This window comes from Microchirus variegatus, assembly GCF_963457635.1.
Source record: "Microchirus variegatus genome assembly, chromosome: 13".
In the NCBI taxonomy this organism is placed as follows: Eukaryota; Metazoa; Chordata; class Actinopteri; order Pleuronectiformes; family Soleidae; genus Microchirus; species Microchirus variegatus.
In genome coordinates, this window is record NC_139814.1 from 6,951,691 (window position 1) to 6,977,395 (window position 25,705).

Below are 25,705 nucleotides of genomic sequence, written 5' to 3' on the forward strand. Positions count from 1 at the left end.
AAACTCAACAATTCACACCATGAGCAAACACTAGACATCAGTGGAGAGAGAAAAAACCTCCCTCTAACAGAACCAGACTCAAGGATGTGTGGCCATCTGCCTCGACAGGTTGGGGTGAAAGGACAAATGGAGGACAGAGGAAAGGAGAGGAGCGAGAAAGGACAAGAGGGAGTTATAAGCAGAGTGTACTCAAGTTACTGTATTGAATACTTTTTTTTGTGTATTTTGTATTTTTTAAGTACAATTTAAAATCAGGATTTTGTATTTTACATGAGTACGTATTGACTCAAGTATTGTACTTAGTTACTTTATAAATCCTATCCATTACTGAGTAAAGATAAAAATTCAGCACAATGTAGACCTACAGGTGGGAAAATATACAGCAGAACCAGACCAATGATGATGTGATTATCACCAGCACTGGTGCGTGAACATAGAGGGCGAGCGCCAAAAGTGACGTAATATCCTGTGTCGCGCCGGACGAGTGACCTCAAAAATAGTTTTGGATTTCTGAGCCCTTGTCATATTTCTACTACCCTCACACCCCACGCAAAGTAACTAAGTAACTTTTACTTAAAGGTGAAGTAAGTAGTTTATAGTGCCATCTAGAGGAGAGGCTGGAATTTACAACAAAGAACTGCTCCTCTGCTCACCCCCTCCCTTCCCTGAGCGCTGTATAAAAAAAGTGGATTTTGGGTTATATAAACCCATAAATACTACGCAGTGTCCCTTTAAAGTACATTTCAAATGAACTACTTTTTACTTCTAGTTGAGCACATTTTCAGATGACTACTTTTACTTCTACTTGAGTAACATTTCATCAAAGTATTGGTACTTTAACTTGAGTACAATATTTTAGTACTTTTTCCACCTCTGGTTATAAGACAGTTCTGAGTCAGTGATAACGCGTTTATAGTAATACAATATCATTTATACGCAGCATCAGAGACTGCTGATGAAAAATGACACTGATACCATATTATTGCATCATAAGAGGGTCCATATACAGTGTAGGAGCGGCCCTGCGCTGCTGCTGCTCCTGCGGTGTGTTTTCCTGTTTTCTGACTGAGTCACTGCTGTCTTGTGCCTTGTTCTCTCGCAGGTGAGGAGGGCCTCACGTATAAACCCTGTCCCGCCTCTCTGGGACTCGGCGGACCAATCAGAGCTCGCGCTCGCGCGGCGGCAGCCAATCAGCGTCCCCCCCTCTCGTCAGCCTGCGCTCGCCTTCGACATTATTCTTCTTTTTTCCCAGTGAAAGAATTTCCGCGCAAAGTTGACGCGCTGCCATTAAAGCGAGCCAAGGCACATATAATTAACGGCAGCATGTTTGTGTGAATACTACTGTGTGTTTTTTAAACTTATTATTATTATTATTTCTTTTTTTTTAATTGACCATAAAGGAGGAGAGGAGTGAGTGAGAGACTTTACCTGCCAGGTGTGGTAGAGAGAGAGAGGTAGAGAGAGAGAGAGAGAGGGAGAAGCAGCGGGGCGAGAAAAGTCGACTTACCTGTAGACCAACTTCTGGCAACTCATCCACTCTGTTACCTGCTCCGACCTGAAAGTCCAGTTTCACAAGGAAAGGCTCGGAGAGGAAGCAGAATATGTCACAGGAGACAGACAAGTAAGTGATCGAGGCAGCGGAGAGAGGATCTTTGATCATTTCAACTTCACAGGAGGAAACTACCCTTTTTTTTCTCTCCCCTCCTGCTTCTTCTTATTCTAACAACTCTTTTGTTTTAATTATTTAATCGACACAGCGTCTGCCTTGGACATGTCAATCCGTTTGTTTTGTATAAAAGAGAGAGTTTGGGGTGTTTTTGTGTGTGCGTGTGTGTGTGTGTGTGATGCTGCAGGATTCTTTACATTCATGTCTCAGACTGGATCATTCCTGCAGGCCTGCAGCAACACACACACACATACAGAGATGACTTGGCGCCGTCGTTAGAGCTGAATTCGCCATTTTTGACTGATGGGACTGTGAAAACATGCAAGGTGCATGGACTGCATTTATTATGATTCATCCACTCTGTGCAAAGTAAAAGAGTCCGAGGCCCGATCTTTGCATTGCACTGCACCTTTTTTCATATTTTAGGCCTTCAGGGTTTGATTTTCTGCTTGTGCTGTGTGAAAACTGCTGGTTTGAAACACTCTAGTGTTTCTATAGGCTTTATATGCTATTGAACATTACATCATAGTAACATAGTTACAGCAACAGAGACTATCATTGCTTTCTTAAATGTCCAAAACGACATTTAATTTCTATTCTATGCTATAATATGATTCTGGATTAGAATATAATCTATATTAAGTTCCTTTTATATATTATAGATAGTTACAGCAACTGAGACAATTAGAGCTGCAAGTAAGGATTATTTTCTCGATTCATTGAGTTCTTGTTTGGTTCAGAAATTTTTTAAAAAGTTTGATCTGTGTTTCCCAAACCTGGAAATGATGATGTTCTCAAAATGAAATAATGAATAATCTTCAATGATTTCTTTGTTATATGGTGCAAAAATAATCACATTTAAGAAGCTGGAAAATCAGAAAGATTGTTGTAATTGTTAAAAAACAACAACCCTCAAAGCGGTGAATGCATTTTCAAACGAGTTGACGATTAATTCAGTAATCGGTTAATCGAATGATCGTTGTTGCGGTCCTGTAGACAATCAGTCATGTCCATAAACAATTTTCTTTTTCTATTGTCCTCTTATTTTTATGATGGAATGGGTTAGTCGGTTGTGAATTATCAGTTCAACTCATTTTTAATTGTATTAAATATCAGAAATAGCAGTGTGTGTTTTCACAGAGAGAGACTGACCGAAAAGTAGTAAGGTAGTTTTTAAGATATTTTATTTTAATAATGGCAGATACATGTAGATTGGTGCAAGGCAGTGATTCCTAACGCATATAATACGTATATATATATATATATATATACATATTTTTATCCCCCCATTACCTGTATCATACATATATATATATATATATATATATATATATATATATATATATACATTAGTCAAATAATGAATAAATAAAAGCTAATTTCTCAGTGATAGTGCTGTGAAACAGCAGGTGTCTGCACACAGTGACACATCCACCAGAGTTCGGTCGGTGTTGTTTTTTTTTTTTCATATACAAACACAATCACTTGAATGTCTTCCATTGCCTGTGGCTCTTTAAACACACGCATATCACTTCACTGTCCTTGTTATACGCCGCACCTGCTGTGCCGCGTGGTCGATCAGACCATGTGAGAACAAGTTTGATTCGCTGACCTTCAAGGTCAATGACGATGCCGTGTTTGTATTTTATTTTTAAAAAAAATTGTTTTCTTTTCATTCTGATCCTCTTCTTCAAGAGTATCTGCATGTGTGCAACTTAAGTCTGAGTGAAGACAGTCCTCAACCACAGCACATCAGATTAAAAATAGACGCAGACGTGGTGGGACAGAGCCTCCCTGCTGTTTGCCTGTGCTTCCTCTTTTCTATCCTGACATCTTTCGCTCAGGAGGTTTACATCACGATGACATCAGAGACTGGGGCGGTGTTTTATTTGTCTGGGGAAACTCTATTATGTCTACTTCCTGCTAACTTTTTGCAAAGTTAATGCGGTTTTGTTTCTTTTCAGAGCGCGATCACAAGCAAAAGGGAAAATGAAAACTTGTTTGTGGCTGCGACGTAATCGCCGACGTCTTTTATGACTGTTTCCATAAAGGTGTGACGCGATGCTGATGTCATTTGTTCTACAACCTCCTCTAAGTCCTGGGTTGACACACTCAGAGTTGTGACAACACTGTGTGTTTAGCTGGTCTGTGATCTCGACTTAAGTGGGCCAACAACAACCCATTCAGGCGTGAACGCTGCAGCTGTTTGTGCTGAAGATTTTTGGATAATTAATAAAGAAATGTTGACACATGAGTAGATTTTTAACATTCTGACGTAAGAATGTTATGTTAAAATCACCAGGAGGTGAAAAAAAAGCTGAAGCAAAGATTCAGGCAGTGACATTTAGCTTTATTTCTTTGTTGGTTAAGTTAAACAGGGACAGCCACAGCTGAGAGGCCTAAAAACGTTGAAATCTTTACAGTTGTAATGTAGGTGGACCAATGCTGAACATAAATCAATGTTAATAGAAACATAATATAGGACACAGTTCATGAACATATACAAAAGAAACCCCTATAAAAACATTAAAAAAAAAAAAAGAAGCATGAGAGAAAGGATATGGATTAAAGCCTGAAGACAAGCTAATAATAATAATAACGATAATCTTTGTGTGGCAGTAAACGTCTGGTGGTGGTTGTCCCCAACGAGAGCTCCTTCCCCGCCGTGCGTCGGGCGTACACCAGCGAGGACGAGGCATGGAGGTCGTACCTGGAGAACCCACTGACTGCAGCCACCAAGGCCATGATGAGCATCAACGGGGACGAGGACAGCGCCAACGCTCTGGGCCTCCTCTACGACTACTACAAGGTTCACATCCGCCGATCGCCTCTGGTCACTGCGACTCACTTAGAGCTGGAGACGCCTCTGTGAGCGAGGACGTGTGATAATATAATATTATTTAGTGGATTACAATGTGAAGAGGTCACTTTTGCTAAACTACTTATAATTATGCAGCAGAGCATTTCAGAATCGCTCATTTGAAGCTGCATTTGGCAGGATCACTCGAAAAATGAGGAGTGAGGAGATATTTGGGGTTATATGTGTTGCCCAGCAAAATAAGCACATGTAGACCAGTACTGATCCAGTGCCACCGCTATTCAAATCCTTACATTTTGGGACGGAGGGGCTCTTTGTCTTAAGCTCCTCCCACCAAATGAGCGTGGACAGATGCACTTATTTCATACATAGCCTGAGGCAAATCTTTCCATCTCTGAAAGGCTCTGCCCAGACTGACATGCTTTCAATTTGTGTTTATTGTTCGACTCGCTTTAAGGCTTTAGTTTTTAGGGTTTTTTTAGCTATAGAAAAAGGTCTTCAGTGGTCTACAGGAACATGGAGGGACATGAGATTAGTAGAACATCTATTTAGGGCTACAGCGATTATTGGATGAATTGGTTATTAATCCATTATTAAATGAATCACCAACTATTTTGATAATAGTTAAGTGAGTTACTAAGCAAAACAAAGCAAAAATATTTGAGAACGTCATTATTTCGGGGTCTGAGAAACACAGATTTTCTTTTTTCTAAAAGTACTCAATTCATCGAGAAAGTACTCGACAGATTAATCGATGATGAGAATAGTCTTAATAATCTCAAGTTTAAGTTTAAACCTGGAGACAGAGTCCAGTTTTGCATGACGCCCGCTGATGTTGCCCCTTTTCACCTTTCAGGTGCCGAAAGAAAAGAGGCTCCTGCCAGTTCCCAAAGTTGTTGAAATTACAGAGGAACAGGAGAAGAGGTCAGTGAAGGTCACACATGCACACAGAGAACCACCGAGCAGCTGAATCCTACTAAACTGCACAAGCTGACAAGGTTTCACTTGTGGCAAAAAAAAAAAAAAAAAGGATTAAATACAATTTAACATGAATGATGTTGAGCTTTTCCTGATAACAAAACAGTTTACACAACACAGAAGTGTGTGCTGAGGACAACAGTGCTAGAGAGTATGTGGGTAATATTCACAGGCGAGTGATTCCTGTTTTTCCTGAATCACTGATACGTAACAAAAGAAGCACAGGACTGATGCAGCTGAAAATCTCTCCAGATATGGACAAATATGTCATGATATTAATCTGTCTCTCTCTCTCTCTCTCTGCTGCTGGTGGAGGAAAAAACACGAAACTGATCTGCAGTGTGTGAAACACGACTTCATTTCCTTGTTCTGCTGAAACAGTTGTCCATTTTCTTTAACATTGGTGTAGAATTTCAGACGTGATTTCACTGGAAAGCGACACCATATTGAAGCAGGCGGAGGATATTTTATATACTGTTTATTGTTAACAAATAAAACAAAAAGACACAAAGTATTTCTCATTTTCCTCATGAAGATTTGAATAAAATGTAAATAGTATGAGCTGCGATGCTTCTTTAAACAAAATCACAACACTGTATTTTTTTAACATTATTAAAACAGGACTAATTGATGCATTTTCTCCTGGTTATTTTAGATGAGGTTAAACTTGACTTAAAGTTTCAGAAATACCATTCCAATGGAATTTAACAAATCCCATGAAAAGACTTAAACCAATTCAACCTTTTCAAATTTTCCCTCTGAAAACTTTATAAAAAAATAATAAATAGTATTTGCTGTGGTAATTTCTGACTAATTCGGGCTTGGCTTGATGGTTGTCAAATATTATTTTCCTTATGCTAGTAATGTTTTTTTTAAATTTGTCTCCTAATAACTGTATTTTATGGAGTCTCCTAACAGATCAAAAAAACAACAGAGTTTCTTTTTCTTGTGCTCCTTTCATGCATGAGCATGAGAAACTTTCTTTTGAGCACAGGACATTTTCTGTCTAGTGCGAGATATGTTTTCATGAGCGTAGGGAAACTTCCTGGTGCACATATTAAACTGATCTCCACAGTTTGTCACACAGTGAGTCATCTCTTTCAGTAACTTTTACAGCCCAAGAACCAATGGTAGCTTCAGTGCAGTCGTTTAGCAAAGGTTGAAAGTTGATTTCAAAAAGGTTTTGATCGGTTCCTTTTTCTCCAGGACGACATTGCAGAGCAACCCCACCGGCCAAGGTGAGGTGGTGGAGACGGTGGACAATCGAGTACAGGTCCTCAAATCTGTCCCCGTCAACCTGTCTCTGAACACCGAGCACCAGGAGGCCAAGCGGGAGCAGTTCAGCGGCTCGACGGGGACGGGCGCGGTGTCGGGGGCCGTGGTGAAGGCCGAGGTGTACACGTCCGTCTTCACGACGGCTCCCGCCGTTCACTACAGGGCGGAGGGAGAAGAGCAGTCCAGAGTGATCTACGAACAGAGTCCGTATGAGGTGACCACGGTCAGTCACAGCTCCTACGTCAAAGAAGACCAGCAGAGTCCACCTGACAGTCCGTATGAAGAGGAGAGAGACGGGGTGAGAGAGGAAGACACTCTGTTATTCATCTAAACCAGGGGTTCTCAAAGTTATGATACCTGGGGGCCAATTTAAGAACCCAATGTTGGACTGAGGGCCGCCAAAGGAAAAAAACAGATTGAAATCCCATTTGTAATAATTTTAATGACCAGATTGTACAGTTTACACTTATTGGTCTGTATCCAGTAATGTCCAATAAACATTTAACAAGCTAAGTACCTACTGGATTAAAACTATCAACTGTAATTCATTGCGGGCCGCCAGAAATGTTTCTGCAGGCCACCATTTGCCCCCGGGCCGCACTTTGAGAACCAATGATCTAAATGAATAATACACTCAAAAATGGTGGTTTTAATTCTCGTTTGAATTAGATCAAGTGATGTTGATAAAGCTTATCAGCTGCACACAAGTCTCTCTCTGATTATCAGTATAATAGTATTTGCCGACATTCCTGCGCTGCACTCAGTGATGCATCGTGACTGAGGGAGAAGCAGGTGAGGTGGAAGAAGCACACCGTGCAAATAAAGCGAGACAGCTTCACGCAGCAGCAGCACTATGTCCGAAAGAAAATAAACAGTAGGATTTTACAATCAGATTTGAATCACAATCATGAGTTTGGCTTCTCGTGAATGTGATTGTCCGATATTGTAAGTGTCTGCTCCACCAACAGCAATCAAAAGCTCCCTGTTGCTGTTTCCTTCATTCCAATCAATGGCGTTTCTCCACTAGCGCGACTCCACTCATCACGGCACAATGCAGTTATTTTCTTCTCCATTAGTGAAAGTACCTGCTACTTTTTGTAGTACCTGCTCTGGCAAGGTTCCAAGCGAGCTGAGCTGATACTATGCGTGACGTCAGACTGCCGTCCACTGATTGGTCAGAGTGCCGTAGGAAAAACCAGTCATTTTGCTAAATTTGATTGTTCTAAAGAACGTATTTTAATTACATTCTGGGGGATTTATGTTATGATCCAAGGAATAAATGATTATATTTTGCTGGTGATCTGAATAAGAAAAACTGAGCGACCTTGGTAGAGGTGTTCACTGTCAAACTGCTGTCTCTAGTTTTATCATTCTTGTATTCAAAGCACATCTGAATATACAGTATATAATGTAGTCAGAGTAAAAAGGAACTCATAGAGGAGAAATGCTGGGTGGAGCCGTCATGGTACGTTTAAATATGATTCACTGAGTCCAAAGGTCCCTTGTTGAGCTTGTCACTTCAACAACTCCAACACTGTTATTCTGACCCTTAATTTATGGGAATCTAAATGCTGAACATACAGCGTGTTTTTGTTCTCATTCACGGTGTGTTGTGTAACCTGCTGTTTTGCATTCTCTACAGAAGTACCACACTCCTGCCTCTCTCGCTGCAGATGACTTCTTATTTCATCAGGAGAGAGTGTAAGTCACTGACAGCACAATGACTCGGCGCAAATCAAATGAATCGGCATGTAAACGTTTAAACGCCAATTTAACGTCACCCCTGTCTGTGTGTGTGTGTGTGTGTGTGTGTGTGTGTACGCAGTGACTTCCGTTACACGCTGGACGCCACTCGTTCACTTCGTCAGAAACAGGGCGAGGGACCGATGACGTACCTGAACAAAGGCCAGTTCTACGCCGTGACGCTCAACGAGCTCAGCACCAACAACCGCCTCCGTCACCCTATCAGCAAAGTGCGGGTGAGTCGGCCGTTTCTGTCTCAACACACCACCAGTTTTTATTATTTCTCTACTTTTCCATGAGTCACTCACTCAAGTGCTGAGGACGATTTACAACACAACACATCATTTTGCAATGTAATTTAACCAAACCCGTAGACTAGAGTGTGCGTTTATCCAGTAAAACCAAGAGATCCATGAAATTCAGAATTTTAATTTTTGAAGCCTCAAAAGTCACCTGTCCAGGCTGCTACTTGACAATACCACCTGTCAATCACATTTTTGTCTGTCCACTCCTTATTTTACCACCTATTTTCCTCTAAACGGGAGCATAATTTAAAAAATTGATGTCATGTTTTCTTGAAGGAGACTCAAAACTAGTGATTGAGATCATTAACTATTCACTAAAATGTTGACTGATCAAGTGATAAGTTGGTTCATGTACTCATAGACTTCAAACTGAGCTCATGTTACAACCAGCGCGTTGCCTCCTGGTGGCTATTCAGTATATCCTTACTTCCTGGTGAGCTTCAGCCAGCAACCAAGAAGATTATGTCCACTTTTTATATGGAATCTATGAGTAAAACCATAGATTTGATGACAACATGAGTATGAAAGTTCGTTTTTGATGATAATTCAGGACCAATTTAACTTTCTCCAGCTTTCTGCTTAAGAATAAGACTTCCATAAGCTTAGTTTCTACAGGTAACATGGATGGATAACTGCTTCCAGACATGCACTAAAGCACCAAAGCTGGCTGAAGGGGCTGAATGCAAGAATGCAAATGTTCTTAAAGGTCACCTAGAACATTTTTTGTAACTTCTCCTGCCAGATCCCTATCAAATCTTCAGCCTGCAAAAAAAAACAAAAAAACACACCACATAGCAAATGTGTATCCTCCTGAATGCTCGTGTCAGGCGTCACCTCCTGATCTAGGTGATGTGCTGTCACATTCATCATATGTGAACATTTAACTCAGGTGAATGACCGAACCCAGTTTCCAGAGTTCATGTCTGAAAACGACACATTACAAATAGTGGAAAATGGACACAATAGACAGGATTTGAATGTGTTCTATCTGCTGTTTTCAGAGTGTGATAATGGTGGTGTTCAGTGAGGACAAGAACCGGGATGAGCAGCTTAAATACTGGAAGTACTGGCACTCGCGGCAGCACACAGCCAAACAGAGAGTCCTGGACATAGGTAAGACCTCTCCGCCGCCTCCCTCCTCCCTCCAGAGTGTCCGTGTTTACATGTTTACATACAACAGTTAAGACAGTAACAGTTGAAATGAATGAATGAAAACACACGCAATAAGAAGCTGGTGACAGATTGATGCTGGTGCGAATGCCGGAATGTCCTCAGCTATTAAACAAGGCATGACCAAAGTGAGTGCAAACAAGCCCCCACCCAGCTGTCTGCCTCGGGCTGCTCAGTCACCCACCATCGTCCTCACACACACACACACACACACACACACCTTAATCTTTAAAAGTCAAGATGTTGCTGCAACACACAGCGTAAATCCTGTAATCTCCTCTACAATGCTTGAATCACTGAGTAAAACACTTATTTGTGGAAAACACTGCACTCCAACAAGGTGTGGGTGTGTGCATGTGCATGTGCGTGTGTGTGTGTGTGTGTGTGTGTGTGGATCTGCTGCTGCTTCATAATCATATCACAACACATTTGACCTTTATGTCGCTGTGTTTTTTCGGTTGATGGATTTGAATGTGAACCAATCTTTTCTACAGCTTGTGGAATGAATCAGTGTGTGTGTGTGTGTGTGCGTGTGTGAGAAGCTGGTCGGCAGTTTGCGTTTGACAAGCTCGGGCCTGTTTACAGGCAGAGACACACAAACACACACACATATGCACATAGACTTGCACACAGCTTGTTGGGACAGGGAGAGGAATGCTGGCCCCTGTGTTTCCTTGGCTCATCCTGGTCTGTCGAAATGGATTCTTGCCCAGTTTAGATCTGGATTTCATATCTATATTAAGTGAACCAGAGAGTTCACACACATCTTTACATGTTGTCAACGAGGTCATCAAAAGATTACTCTAAAGCGGAAATAGACCACATTGTGTCTTAAACATTACGATGTAAATAACTGATCATACAGTATAATGGTGATATAAAAACAACGGCATTAGTATTTATATTGATTTTCTATGAGCTTTTCTTGGACTATGATTTACTTTTAGTGACACATATAAAAATATATTTAACTCACAGCCCAAAGGAACTGCATTATTTCATACTAAAAATGATTAAGATGATTGTGTTGACCTAGTAAATAGATGATAGGAAAAGCACCGTGTCTTTACCAGCATCATATCTGATGTTAGTCTTTTGCTTTTTAAATTGTACTTATGTTAAATCTTCTGTTTCTTTTAAAACTGCTGTATGCATGTGGAAGTATTTTGCACATCCTTGTTCCTAAACTTTATTTTATTGCTATTTACTAAAGGAGTAATTTGAGATTTCTTTTTTAAATCGCATTAATGTGTCTCATGAAGGCTGTTCGCTTAGCTTAGCATGAAGCTACAAAGCCAAAAAGTTATAAATAGGACACATGAAACTTAATAATTGAGCCAAACAGCAAATTAAACGCAAACAAGGATGTTGAACATTCTAACAGGAACCAGTTTGACATGTAATCCAGTCCCACATAAGACTTCAAACTTCACTTTAAATATTGCAATCATAGCAACATTCTATATCATTGCACTGAGCTATAAACAACTATCAAAATATGATAGGATCAGTTTTATTTGAAAATATAACCCAGTTCTTAAAATGCTACATGCACATAGCGTGTTGTCACCGCAGTCGGTTTTCACATTCATTTTGGGGAGCATTTATGTGTTCGTTTAATAATAGTAATAATATTGCTAATAATAATAATACATTTGTATTATTATACAGTACACGTATAGGCAGTTTTCAAGACACAATGCTGATAAGTATTAGACGTCATGTAGTATCTTCTGTACGGAAATGAACACATTTTTGAATACTCATGTCACAGCAGATGGAGATATTAATTTTCTTCACTGTGTAAAATAAATAAACATAAGTAGTTATAGCTGTAGAGGATAAGGAGGGAGCAGCTTATTCAGGCTACTGTTTTAATCATTAGTCATATTGGCGTGTTTACCAATATACAATAATACATCTCAAACTCAAATGACCCAGTGGTCAATGAGCATCTAGTCTGGTCAGGACTAGATTATCAGGACTAGAAGTGGAACAACATGGAACGACATACGCTATATAGCTCACAATTAAAAAACACATGTATGATGTCAAATTAATGTATAAGGGTCAATGACAAATAAAGCTTCTAAAATGGTATTTTTAAAAAGTATTTTCAATATGGATGTAATGCATAGTTTGAACATGTCTCATCTATTGAATAACTATTCTAACTGTTTTAACTCATTTTTTAACAGTATTTTTTAACTTCACAACAAAAAAATGTCAGGTGGCACAACCAAATATTTATAAATAATATATATACATTCCTAATATTTATTTTAAAATTAATTATTTGGCAACTATCCCTTAAGCTACGGTGTCTACATTAGATAAACATTATTATTTTTATCATTGTGGTTTTTTTTAAATTTGTTTTTTCAATATAATTCTACAATTTAAGATTTTTGCTCTCTGTAGGTCAGGTTTTAAGCATCCTTAGCATCCAATTTTACATTTAAAGACAGGAAAATAATCACACAAATTCATATATTCAGTATTATAACTACACACATTACATTTATAAACCATTTGGTTACTTTAACTTATCATTTATTGGTTTAAATTGGTTGCACCACCTGACAACATTAGTTATGACATGAAATTAACATGAAAGTGTTTTAGACATCAGTTAAACCTAACCCTAACCCCATCAAAAACACCTCACATAACATTACATCTTTATGATGAGGATCGAGTACAGTCGCGATGATGTGAGTAAAACGTGGTGACAGACTCTTAAAAGCAGAGCGCACTTTTCATTGTTTTCACTCCATGTTCTCAATCTTTGTGTAGAAGACGCAAATTGTGTTCAATCAATCAGTTAAAGCAAATACTTTAAAGCATTTTCCTGTGGGGTGACAAAGTCAGAAGAGATATTCTTTATTACTTTACAGGGACTTTAATTAAAATAGTTGCAGGTTGCTCTGTTCTCTGTTCTAGGTTTAGAATCATTTAAAGGGACATGGTTTGTGCTGAAGATGTTCCATGAACAGGAATTATTGTTGGATAAGCAGTGAATTTCCAGTCTGTTTTGATAGAGGGATATTTAAACTGAAGTCGACTGTGATGCTTGAGATTTTGAGGGAAAGAAAATGTCCGAGGAAACTTGTGAACAGAGGGTTTGGGTTAATTCATGTCGGGGGTTTGGGGTCAGATGACAGACCCTCCACCCTGCCTGTAGCTGTAACCTGAACCAGAGAGCTGATTTGAATAGCGGTGGAGGGTTTATCATACGGGGGGTTTAGGGGGGAGGGGACTCCTGAATGGATCTGATTTGAATGGGGGTTATTTAGCATTATGTTGCTGCCTGTCCTTCTGCTCCGTGCACCTGCTGACAAACCAGGAAGTGTCCGTGTGACGGCAGTTGGGATGATGGCGGAGGTCATGGTGTTGGTGGATGACGATGCTCTGATGTCACAGGTGGACACAGGCACGCTGGGCGACTGTCGGTGGTGTTTAGTAGCAGTGTAATCTTCTATCCTCTCTTATCTCTGTCTTACGGATGTTCAGTTCAGATCAGGAGCTGATTTCATGAATCACTTCACTCGAGCTCAGTGTGAAAATGTGTTTCTATTATTATCAGTTGTGGGTGGACACATGAACTTAAGACATACATACATTAATAAAAATAAATAAATAAATAAATAAATAAATAAATAAAAGAGCATGTTCCCCTACTATAGGGAGACTATAGAGTAGGAAACTATAACCAAGGATTAAAATATGCAATTGCTGTGGATCTTATTTTTTAAAATGGCTTAAAAAGAACTTTATACTCTCTTATTTGTATTCAGTGGCCTGTAACTGAAAGGTTGCCAGTTCAAGTCCCTGCCAGGTTAAGGACTGGGGCTCCCCTGAGCAAGGTACCCAATCCCCATTGGTATTATGACACTGTAAATTAAATTAGGGGTCTCAAACTCAATTGACTATTTACATTGATATTTCATAGAATTTCAAAATATATTATAACTTGATATTAAGTTTAGAACCTGTGTTCTAAATTTAACCCCCGGCCACATCCAGTGTTCTGCTTGTGCTGCTCCCAAACCCAGATAGATGGAAGGATTGTGTCAGGAGGTGTGTTACCTGTGTTCAAATCTCTGCCAAATCAACTACGTGGATCATCCACTGTTGTGACCTCTAGAGAGGAAGGAGACAAACAAAATGAAAGATGAGGGAAAATCTTGTTGTCACATGTGTCTCATTCCCACAACAACAGAGGAAGTTGGAATTGAAAAAAGAAGAAGACAAAAAGTCCATGTCAAATTCACTTCCTTCAAAGAAAATAAAAGCCCGTTTATGAGTAAAAGATCTGAAAAGAGAGGAAATAATGGGTGAAACTGCCCTTTAATAATTGAGACAGTCTTATAAACTAAAACAAATCACATATGTCCTGATGACAACTGCATTCATTGTTTTCCCCCCACAATATACGTATGAAATCCTTATCTTAAATGAAATATATGTGTTAATTCACCTTTACTTTGACTTTACTATACATATTTTTTGGTGGATAAATTCATTTTCTTGCATCACAGTCCCTGGAATTCTTTTCATTCAGAAAAAAAGTCCACATGTTTCCACAGCATTCCAGTGAACTACTCATTTTTAAAGGCTCCGCTGGTTTCGCTCAGGTCAACAAAAACCCAGCCAGGTCTCTCTCTCTCTCGCTCTCTGTGTGTCTGAGTGTCTCTCTAACAACCTGCTCAGCCAAATAACCTCCTGTCTTTACTGCTGCTGCCTTTGAAGCCCGAGAGTGTGTTTGCTCAAGCAGATAAGGTTTTATCTTATGAAATTGAAGCGTGCCATTCGATTGCTTATCCAAACAAACAATAGCTACCTGCTTGTGTCATTTAATGACCAATCCGTGTCTTATGACAGTGTTTTTGCTTTTGCAGATTTTTAGAAAATGTTGAATGAATCTTTTTGTGCAAACATTAATCACAAACATTGTCCCCTTTTGTCCTCACAGCTGATTACAAGGAGAGCTTCAACACCATCGGGAACATCGAGGAAATCGCCTACAACGCCATCTCCTTCACCTGGGACGTCAACGAAGAGGCAAAGGTACATAACTCAAATATGACGCTCGTCATTTTCCCAGAAAGTGGTTGACACTGGAGGCGTGTTGTGGATGTTGGGGAAAAAGCAGTGGGACTGGGTTTTTTTTGTGCTGATTCAGTTGTTGGCAAACAAACGCACTACAAATGAGCCGACTTTTGACTGTGATGTAAGCTACAGACGCTGCACATTACATTGCACTTATTACATGCTCTCTTTAGACTGTCTTACACTCAAATAAGCAGGATAATTAAAAGGATAATTAACACCATTCATGTTCTTTTCTTCCTTGTGGTGTTTTGTTTTGAGTTGCATGCAATACAAATATAATAAATATTCTGTCTCACGAGTCCGTGTTGTGACGTAGACAAGCTGACAGATAGCTAACAATCCAAAGAACGACAGAGTCCAGTGTTTCAGGATCTTTAGTGATGTTCAAAGATAATCCACTTTACACTTTCTTGTCTTTTCTCTTCCTTTCTTTTCCTTTTTTTAAAACTGTATGAAATAACACAAAATAGAATTGTTCAAATAAACATTCACATATAAAACTTGTGAATAAATTGTTAAGTCACATAATGCTGCATGTCATCACTTCACACACACACACAAGCTGACCCACATGACAGCATGTAAACAAACAGATAAGCATATGTAAATACTGAGAATTACATATTACCATAAACTCAACCTCCAACTGTACACAGTGCAAACACAACACATGTCAGTATATCAGATCAGAAGGAAAGCAGTATATAAAAATAAACACATTCCTCCTTAAACGAGCCGACTAATGAGCACCGGCGATACGGGCTAACTTCCGGTAAGCTAACTGCCGGTTAGCTAACAGAGAGCGCAAGCTAACATTGTACAACACTATTATCATAATCACACACCCACGTATGTCTTCATTACACACATTACACAGGCATGGAACTTACAGACGATGCTTTCCGAAGGCACGACGTAGTAGTAAACAGCGTTTAATGGCACGTAACTCTCCAGCGTGGAAGCGGTATGCGCTCAACTGTCCGTAGTAAAGCGTGATGTCATAACTGCCGTGCAGCGAACGGGCGGAAACTCCCTTTCAAAATAAAAGACCTCTGGATTCTCGACAATGAAACGCCACAATAAAAGAAGAAGAACAACCAAAGTATATAATCACAATACACATTAAAGGGACACTGTGTAGTATTTATGGGTTTATATAACCCAAAATCCACTTTTGTATACATATTATGTGCTCCTGCATTGTCTAGTCGCTGTATAATAGTTTTTGTTTCATTTTCGTAGTGTTTCAAAAAGTCATGTAAAATAACACGGTCGCGGGCCGCGGTTGCAGAGCCACTGTTAGCAGCGAGACGCCATGTTTCTACCGGAGCCTGTAAGGACAAATGCGAGAGAACAAAACAAGCGTCTCTTTACTAGTAGCTGAAGTCCCGCCTCCTCTCTCTCCGCTTCGTCTGCTACGGCCGCGGTAGCTCGCCCTCTCCCTCGCCTCACGAACCTCTTCTGCTGACACGGAGAAAGACGACGAGGACGACATTTGACCAGCTGAGGATACCGTAGCGCTCAGGGAAGGGAGGGGGTGAGCAGAGCAGCAGGTCTTTGTTGTAAATTTCAGCCTCTCATCTAGATGGCACTATAAACTACTTACTTCACCTTTAACAGACAATCATTTAAAACCCTTGTTCGACTAAAAGCCTGCCAGGTCTTCAGCTGCTTTTTTAAAAAAAAGTGGGCACAAGTGAAGTAAATCATTCTAAAATCTAGGTGCTACTACTTGAAAAGAACAGTCTCTTCTAGTTTTATACTTTGTTTTTCGTAGCCTCTGATCTGCTGACCTGAGACTAAAGCCCCATTTATACTCCTGCGTAAAGTGCTCTACGTAGGTTACGCAGAGCCCTCTCCGTTGACGCAGAGCCTCTGCGTCGTCTCCGGCTGCACGAAATGTTTTTTAAGTGTCTGTCACTCCGTCAAGGGACAACGGAGACGGCAAAGGCTGCGATTGGTCCTCAGGACAGGCCGAGCTAACGCTGCTCTGTGCCGGCTCACAGTGTGCACCGAGCGTCCACAGAGGCGGAGCCGATCACCGCCGACAACGTCGCTGCCAAACTGTAAATGCGTCATATCTTAATACACACACAGCACATGTTTAGACTCTAAATGGCAAATTTCTCGCCTCAAATGATGTTAAAACTGCGTTCCGTGACAGAAAAATATTTATTTCAGGTGAGAAACGGCCACTGTTTCAATGTCATTCAAGTGCAACAACAACAACAACAACAACACTCTTTCTCTCTCGGACGCCATCGCTCACTGTAGCCAAAAGCACAACAACCTTGCATAGCGACCCCTACTGTTCGGGCGGGAAATTGCAGTGCGTATCCGTCACCACGACGCAGAGGTATGCGCATAAAAGCAAGTTAATGTATGTAATTTGACCTCTATAACTAACATATATGTGCAACAGGACCACTCTGTGTGAGCTTTATGTACATTTCTGAACACCAGGATTTCTGATTTCCGGCCGGAGGGATCGGACTTTACCATCAGGGGGCAAAGACCAGGGCTTCTGTCGTGTCAAACATCCCAAAAACAGAATGGGTTGGAGTTACAGTGTTTTAGCTCTCACTATTTCACATCTTTCACTGTGATCTGTCCATAAATATATTGCTTCGTTGATCCTATACATTGATGCTCATGACTATATTAACAGCTGCACAGCGAATGCCCTGTGAAGTCTTTAATTCCCAGTGATCAGAGAAGGCCTGCAACGACTATTTTGTATAATCAATTAATCACTTTTGAGTGTTTTTCAGTAATTACACACAGTTGTAGGCTTCTTAAATATTAACATTTTTCCGGGTTTCTTTGCTCCATTTAACAAAGAAATTATCATCATATCCACGTTAGTTAAACACCAATCAGTATACTCAATTAATCATGGAAAATCCTCAACTGAATATGAATGAATGACAATAATCATTCGTTGCAGCCATAAATCAGAGGCAATTCAGAGTGAATTCCGATTAAACACATTCCCACTGCTGTTTTAACCCGGGATAAACGGGTTTGTTTGACCAGTCTGAATGAGTTTAATGGCGAATTTGACACAAATCTCCTGTTGCTGACTGTCTTAACTTGTGGGCAGCAGCGTTGTGTACTTTTGCCCTGTTTGTCTGCTTTGTCTTTATGTCGCCCACTCCTTTGTGGCCGCTCCTTAAATGGAGCCTTGTCGCTGTTTGAACTCCATAGGCCCCCGAGGGGCCGACACACACCGATCCCTGTCCCCACCCTCTGTTGTTTGTTTTGCCCTCATTTCTGTGTGAATGCGAGTGACTCTGTGTGTGTGTGTGTGTGTGTGTGTGTGTGTGTGTGTGTGTGTGTGTGTGTGTCTTTCATTCTAATAGCAGCCCAGGGACAAAGACATTGCTGGAGGACGTCCAAACGCACTTCTCTCTGGGCCAATATTGACTCGTTCTCTCCGTTTCTTTCCTTCTCTCTTCTGTTCATCCCCCTCTTTTTGTTTTAAATGCGTGTGACGATGAAGCTTGAATGTACCTGTTGCAGAGCGGGAACAGGTGCGACGACCAGGTCGCTCAGAGCTCACGCTGATCCCATTGTGCCACTCGAATAGACGCGAACGTAACTTGATTTTCATTAAAGGCGCAGCCTCAGAACAAAGAGCAGGGCTCAGTTACATACATTTATTTTAATGTCACTATAGCATATAGCACCTATATTGATATATATTATTTTGGCTCAGATTTGTGAGTTGTTTCCGTTTTGTTTTCTGTGCCTAAAAATCACTTCGAAGCAAAACTGATGATATTTTATCACAATATTACAGAAAGTGTTTGGCCCTAATAAAGAGAGATAGTCCAGGCTTGTCTGGAGGATAGAGGTTGATGTTTTGTCGACTCAACAAATGTGACACGTTTTGACTCGTTCCATATTATCCCAACCCATGATTTAAAACACTCACACTAAGTCGTCTGTGGTGAATTTGCAGTTGGGAAAATCGTTAATATTTCATGTGGGTGATTTGTTAATGCGGTCACAGCTGTCAGTCACACTGGTGTCCACTCACGTGTGTTGTGATTTATTCTCTATTTTCCTCTAAATGTGAATATCATTGACAAAATTAACACTGTGTTCTATTAAAGAAGAGGTGAAACTAGTGATTGAGACCATAACCTCCTCAGGAAAGTGTTTACTGATGTTATAAACAATGTTGTAACAAAGTACTGCACGAAAAAAATCATGTATCTGTACTTTGTAATTTATTTATCTTCGTTACTACCAAATAAAATCAGAAGAAGAAGAGTTGGTATTATGGTCTGTAGTTATATAGAGCTTTTCTAGTCTTGATCTTTCATATACTGCAACATGGGGTTAAGTGTCTTGCTCAAGGACACATATAGACTTGCAGGGCCAGGAATTGAACCGACAACCTTTCACTTGAAAGACAAGTACAGTAAATGTAATGTACTTAAAGACCTTTACTTAAAAAGTGACCAACTTCGACCAAAGTCATTTTCTAGTAACATATTTGTACTTTTACTCAAGTATCACTTTAAGGTACTTTATACAAGACTGTCGAGTAGAAGCTGATGAGACGCCCCCTGCTGGTGCTTCAATATATGGCTATTTCCTGGTTTGCTTCAGGTCGAAACAATAAGACTATTAAATATTATCCATGTTTTTCACTTTAAATGTTCACTAAAGAATATTATGTTTTTGTAAGAACATGTTTGTGATTGTATTTTTTCTCTCACAGATTGTTTTGTGCGAGTTATTTTGTGAGAAAGGTTTAACCCTCGTCCTCTCTGCTTCTGTGTGTTGATGTGCAGATTTTCATCACAGTCAACTGTCTGAGCACGGACTTCTCGTCGCAGAAAGGCGTGAAGGGTCTTCCTCTGATGATCCAGATCGACACGTACAGCTACAACAACCGCAGCAACAAACCGCTGCACAGAGCGTATTCACAGATCAAGGTCTTCTGTGACAAGGTGAGAAAAACACGTCCGCTGCGTCACCTGTAGGATGGTGTAACACAAAATTATTTATTTGATGATTGAGGTCCAAATTATTCAGTACATTAACACACGACACACCTCACATTCAAAAAGATGTAATCTAATAAATCTAATAACTTATTACATATCCAGTTGCAGATTAAGTGTCCGTGACAAATTTCATAGATTTATTTTCTATTATTCTATATTAGCTGTGACTCATGTTTCCTCTTTGTTTTTTTTAACAATATGTAGACTATTTATTTCAATCAATTTGAAGATTATACTCTATATATACTATAAAATGTCTAGAAAACTGTAACTGCACATCAAAACCAAAAACCATGAATTAAAAATCGCTTGTTTGTGTTTTATTGAACTAACTAAACCAAACCACAATAACTTCAGTTTAATAACACATATACATTTATCACATAATAGTATGAAATGAATAAAAAATTAAACAATTATCAACTATACAGACCAAGGTGTTTCTTTGAGGAAAACTATTTGATAAACAGAAGTTTTTAAATGATTTGTGTGAATGCCAGATTATCTGCTCAGTTTCATGTTTAGTTTGTAAACTTGTTTGCAGCTGTAAATCATTCAGTGTAAACAAATAAACATAAATTACAAATGGTTTTAGTTTTGTGTTAACACTGTGTAAAATGCTACAATTATTGATTCCGTAAACATCTGTGTATGTAGAGAAACAAAACTCTCAACTTATCATCAAAACAGGTGAAGAGTTTGAATGTTTCTGTGATTTACTGAATCTTTAAAAGGTAAAAATGTGTTTTAATGCTAAAGTATTAACATGTATATGCATTAAAACTAACTATCATCACAATCCATATGATACTGGAATGGATTACAAAAGTCTGACATAAACAACAGTAAATGTGTTCAACATTGACACCAGTGCGCCCTCTAGTGGTCTCTTCTGCACAGTGACACCTGTAAACAATCATTCAAGTTCTATATGATCTATTTATCTTTTTTTTTATTCACATATTGTGTTGTTGTTGTTTCTTGCTGCAGGGAGCCGAGAGGAAAATCAGGGACGAGGAGAGAAAACTGTTCCGCAAGAAGTCAAAAGGTCTGAGCTGCAGAAAAATGTTGTGTCATATTAAAAACTTTCTTTTTTATGTTAGATATGAATACACCAACCATTTTATCGGGTACACCTGATTACATGCTTTGGTTAATGACATTTGGACTTTGGTCCTTTAAATGTCCGGAAAATGATGAAAAATGTTCATCAGTGTTTCCAAAACCTGGACATTTGAAAAAAATAATATAAAAATTGTCAAATGGAACAAAGAAACCAGGAAATATTCAAATTTAAGAAGCTGTTTTAATTATTAAAAATAATCAAAATGAATTTAGTAATCTATTAATCGAATAATGCACTCAAATCACCTTCCTTCTCCATTCTGATGCGTAGAGTTGCTGCCGTGTATTTAGCTGACTAGATATTTGTGTTGAACAGGTGTCCCTAATAAATTGACTAGCGAGTTTATATCATTCCTCTCTAAAAAGTTTGTTTAACCTCTATTTGTTGTTTAAAAAAATATGTCTGTACGTCTTCTTCTCTGGTCTCCAGGGAAGGACGGAGGTGTTGGTGTGATAACTGTTCCCAAAAAGGCCGACTCCACTCATTTCAAGACCTTGACGGACCTGGAGGCTCAGCCCGTCCTCTTCATTCCTGATGTTCACTTCGGTAACCTGCAGAGGGCCGGACAGGTGCGTCACCTCCTCCACACACACACACACACACACACACACACACACACACACACACACACACACACACACACACACACACACACACACACACACACACACACACACACACACACACACATACTTAATGACATGATGTAGTTTAGTCGTGTCAAACTCCTCATCGATTACATGCAGCCCAGCATTTAAAAACATGTTATAGTGGCACAGCCGATGGTGACTCTATATAGGATATAGACAGAATATAATATTACATATACAGTGTTTAACAAATGTATTTGACCACCATCCAAAGCCTCAGCTGCTCTAAATTAACAGCATGATCAAAAATCATTTGTTATGTTTCTGTAAGTGTTTATTCATCAGTATGTAGAAGCTCTTTAACTTAGATTAGATCTTTAAAGGCGCCATATGTAAGAATGCAGCCAAAAACGTTATCCATAAATGTTCAGATTTTTTTTTTCTACAAAGAAACTGAGAAAATATTCAAGCATGTTATTATTTCTTAATAAATATGTAAATTATAGTGATTTGCTTGCATTCCCAAACTGAACAATTGGTTTTAGTGACTCAAATTTTGATATGAAAAGGTGAATTCAGTTTGCTATTTGGCAAATAATTATAGAATTATTATATGTATATATACATATATATATATATATATATATATATATTGTTTGATTATTTTCTAGTTTTTATGACAGGTGGTCTAATAAATGTGTTCAGCACTGTATTTGCCAGCATTGTTTTTCCACACATTATAATAATAATAATAATAATAAACTTTAAACTACTACACTCTTAGAAATAAGGGTTCCACAAGTGTTCTTCTACAAGGGCTGAGATTCTACCTGGAACCATTTGCTTCTGAAAAACCCTTTCCTGAAGAAAGGGTTTTACCTGGATCCACTTAGCACTTTATATTTCTAAGAGTGTATAAGCTGTTACAGCTGTCAGCAATATTATTATTTACTTATTTTGGATTCATAATTGTGTTTTTTATTGTGAAGTACAGCACACACCAAGCACTTTTACTTTGAAAAGTCTGTGAAATAGCATTATAAATATCTTTATTGTGATATTATGATGGAATACTGTTATAACAGCTCATATGGCTCCTTATCTGCTGTTTTTCCCACACCTCCTGATCTACAACATCATTTTTTTAATTTATTTCTGTTCTCTTATGTTTATTTCCAGGTGTTTACCTTCAACACAGAGGAAATAGAGAGAGAAGGGTGAGTGTGTGTGTGCATCGGCAGGAACAGGAAAAGCATTTCCATTTACAGCAGGGTCTCACACACAAGTATGCAAATGAGCAGCAGGTACAGATACCGCGCTCTTTACCACACATGCAAAGAGAATGCGTGTGATGTCGACGTGTTTGGTTTTTTTTTTAGAGCTGGCGTGCTGGTGAAGAGGATGTTCAGGCCGTCGGATGAAGACCTGTGTCCGTCACCTCACAAACAGATCAAAGAGGAGACGCACAAGAGAGGTACAAGATGGCCGTCTCCTTCCTTCATACACTTTAGAATATAAAATAATGAAAACATACGAAAGACCATATGACACTGTAATATTCTCTATATGCCCCACACACAGATGTACACATAATACATTAAGAAAACTAATATAGATGGCCGTTTTCTCCGCAGTGCTGTTGTACGTAAGAAAGGAGTCAGACGAGGTATTTGACGCTCTGATGCTGAAGTCTCCCACACTCAGAGGCCTGATCGATGCTGTGAGTCAACGTTTTTTTTCTCTTTTTTTACGCGTGAGAGCGTTTGTTTGTTTTCAGAAGAACTTACAAAAAAATGTTTTCACTCGTCGCTCGCAGATATCAGAGAAGTACGCCGTGCCCACGGAGAGAATAACCAAAGTCTACAAGAAAAGTAAAAAAGGGTGAGTGACTTAAATCAGCTGATTCTTCAGAGATCGCGAGGACGATCGTGCGTTGGTGTGAATGCAAAGTGGCTCAGGAGATTCTCCTGCCAAACAAATGAGCAGGAGAATCTCTGGAGGATCCACGGACTCCTCCCTCTCACCTGAACTCATCTCACCTGGACAAAGCAGAGTAGCTGCTTTTAGAAAGAAAAACAGATTAGGTGCATTATGTAATAAATCTAAAGCAACTGGCCGTCAAATCCTCCTAATGTGTCACAGAGACTCAGGAATAATGTTCACATAACAAACTGAACTCACCAACAACAACAGTACAGACAAAATATTTGCATTAAAAAAAATCTTTTGCAGACTGCAAATCATGTTTATGTTTTGAAATCATCGTCGTTTTGGCATGTGGCGCCACCTACCGCCGTCTACCAATCATTGCAGCCAGTAGAGTCTCAGCTGCCGAGCAACCACGGGTTGCCAGTTACGTCAAAAAACGAAAACCTAAAAGACCTCCGCATTTTGAATTTGAATGTAGTAACCGTTTTTTTTGGCCACATTCTTACATATGGCACCTTTAACATGGACAAGGATGTTGAAATCACCCACAAAGATGATTTTATGTGTCCTTAGTTCAAATCTGTAGAGTTCAGATGTAAAAAAGGTTATAAAATTTGACATGACATGTAATTAAATACATGACAGTCATTTTACTACACATGTGAATGTCGTTATTCAGCCCTGGCAAGATGCTGGTGCTTTGCCAGCAGCATTGTGTGGAGGGAAGAGAGTCGTGAAGGCCTTGTTTAGACTTTTTAAGCACATACAGAGTGTATCTATAGCTCGATGTTATATGTCACTCTGAACAGCTAAAAAAAAACAAAAAAACACACGAGATCCGGTGATTGTGATTGGATTTTTTTACAGATACACAGTCGACACCACGTCGTGATTTACAAGTGTCTTCTGTGTCGCTCACAGCGCGCCTCGCACAACAAAGACGTAGATCTGGAGAGACAGAAGTTAATTGAATGGAATGGAATGTCTTCTCTATGCATTTGTAAATTCGAGTGCTACATTGCGCCAGGCACCGTGGGTCTGCCTGAATCACCCCCCCCCCCCACCCCCACTCCACTGTCATTCCAGTGGTGATGGCAGCACGAAAACTCAGTCTCCTCCATTTCTGTGGTTTCTAGGCGTGGGCCAACATATCAAATTGGTGATATATCATCGCCCTTCCTTGTGCAGTACGATGATCGATACACCAGATCATCAACAAATTCCAAAGTAAACAGTCCCTGTCAGTTTCAGGGAAACTTGTGGGCGGAAATGACCAGGCTGAAGAAGAGAGAGTTAATAGCGGGATAATGGTGGAGAAAGCTACCTTAAGGGATGCTCCATCCATGTTTGATACACAGACTTTATGCACTTTGTTCTCCGCGTTGTGAATAAATAGAGAAATCCTGCACTTGTAACTTTTCATGGATGTTTGTATCGCTATAGGATTGTCATGCAAAATCGCTGTATCGCGATATTAGCGGTATCAAGGCGCATGTATCGTGCATCGTATCGTGCAATGACCCCTAGTCACTTCATTGCAATCAGAAGAACGTTTGTGCCGCAGCTCCACATAACCTTTTTGAGACAGAAACAAGCACAGATTTCTATCGTCCAGTTTGTTTTATTATGTTTAGACTGTTTGGTTTTCTGTAACTACAGAAACCCATGTGGACGACTAGACTAGACTATGTCAACATTCTCTGAACATTTGCAGTGTATACTGTGAACAGTTGGACGTGGGCTGCAGTGTAAAACACGACCTTAGCCGGTGAGAGAGTGGCGCTACCGTGTCCTGGCGGCAACTCAACGCGAGGCTTCATCTGTGTTTTCCTTTTGCGTCAGGATCCTCGTGAACATGGACGACAACATCATCGAGCACTACTCCAACGAAGACACCTTCATCCTCAACATCGAGAGCCACACGGACGCCTACAAGGTCACGCTGACGGAGATCTGACGGCTCGTCGGC

At 39.7% G+C, this 25,705-nt stretch overlaps 1 protein-coding gene across 1 annotated transcript; it reads left to right on the forward strand.

Moving 5' to 3' along the window:
* Window positions 1-1,601: 1,601 nt before the first annotated feature.
* Window positions 1,602-25,693, forward strand: grhl2b (grainyhead-like transcription factor 2b; the record flags this gene model as incomplete). Its single annotated transcript, XM_083899848.1, has 16 exons — window positions 1,602-1,621; window positions 4,286-4,475; window positions 5,341-5,408; window positions 6,669-7,035; window positions 8,380-8,438; window positions 8,563-8,716; window positions 9,787-9,898; window positions 14,931-15,025; window positions 19,876-20,034; window positions 21,082-21,139; window positions 21,647-21,786; window positions 22,987-23,024; window positions 23,187-23,281; window positions 23,442-23,527; window positions 23,624-23,688; window positions 25,579-25,693. The coding sequence occupies 16 exons, from the start codon at window positions 1,602-1,604 to the stop codon at window positions 25,691-25,693; spliced, it is 1,821 nt and encodes a 606-aa protein (XP_083755974.1).
* Between the last annotated feature and the right edge of the window lie 12 nt (window positions 25,694-25,705).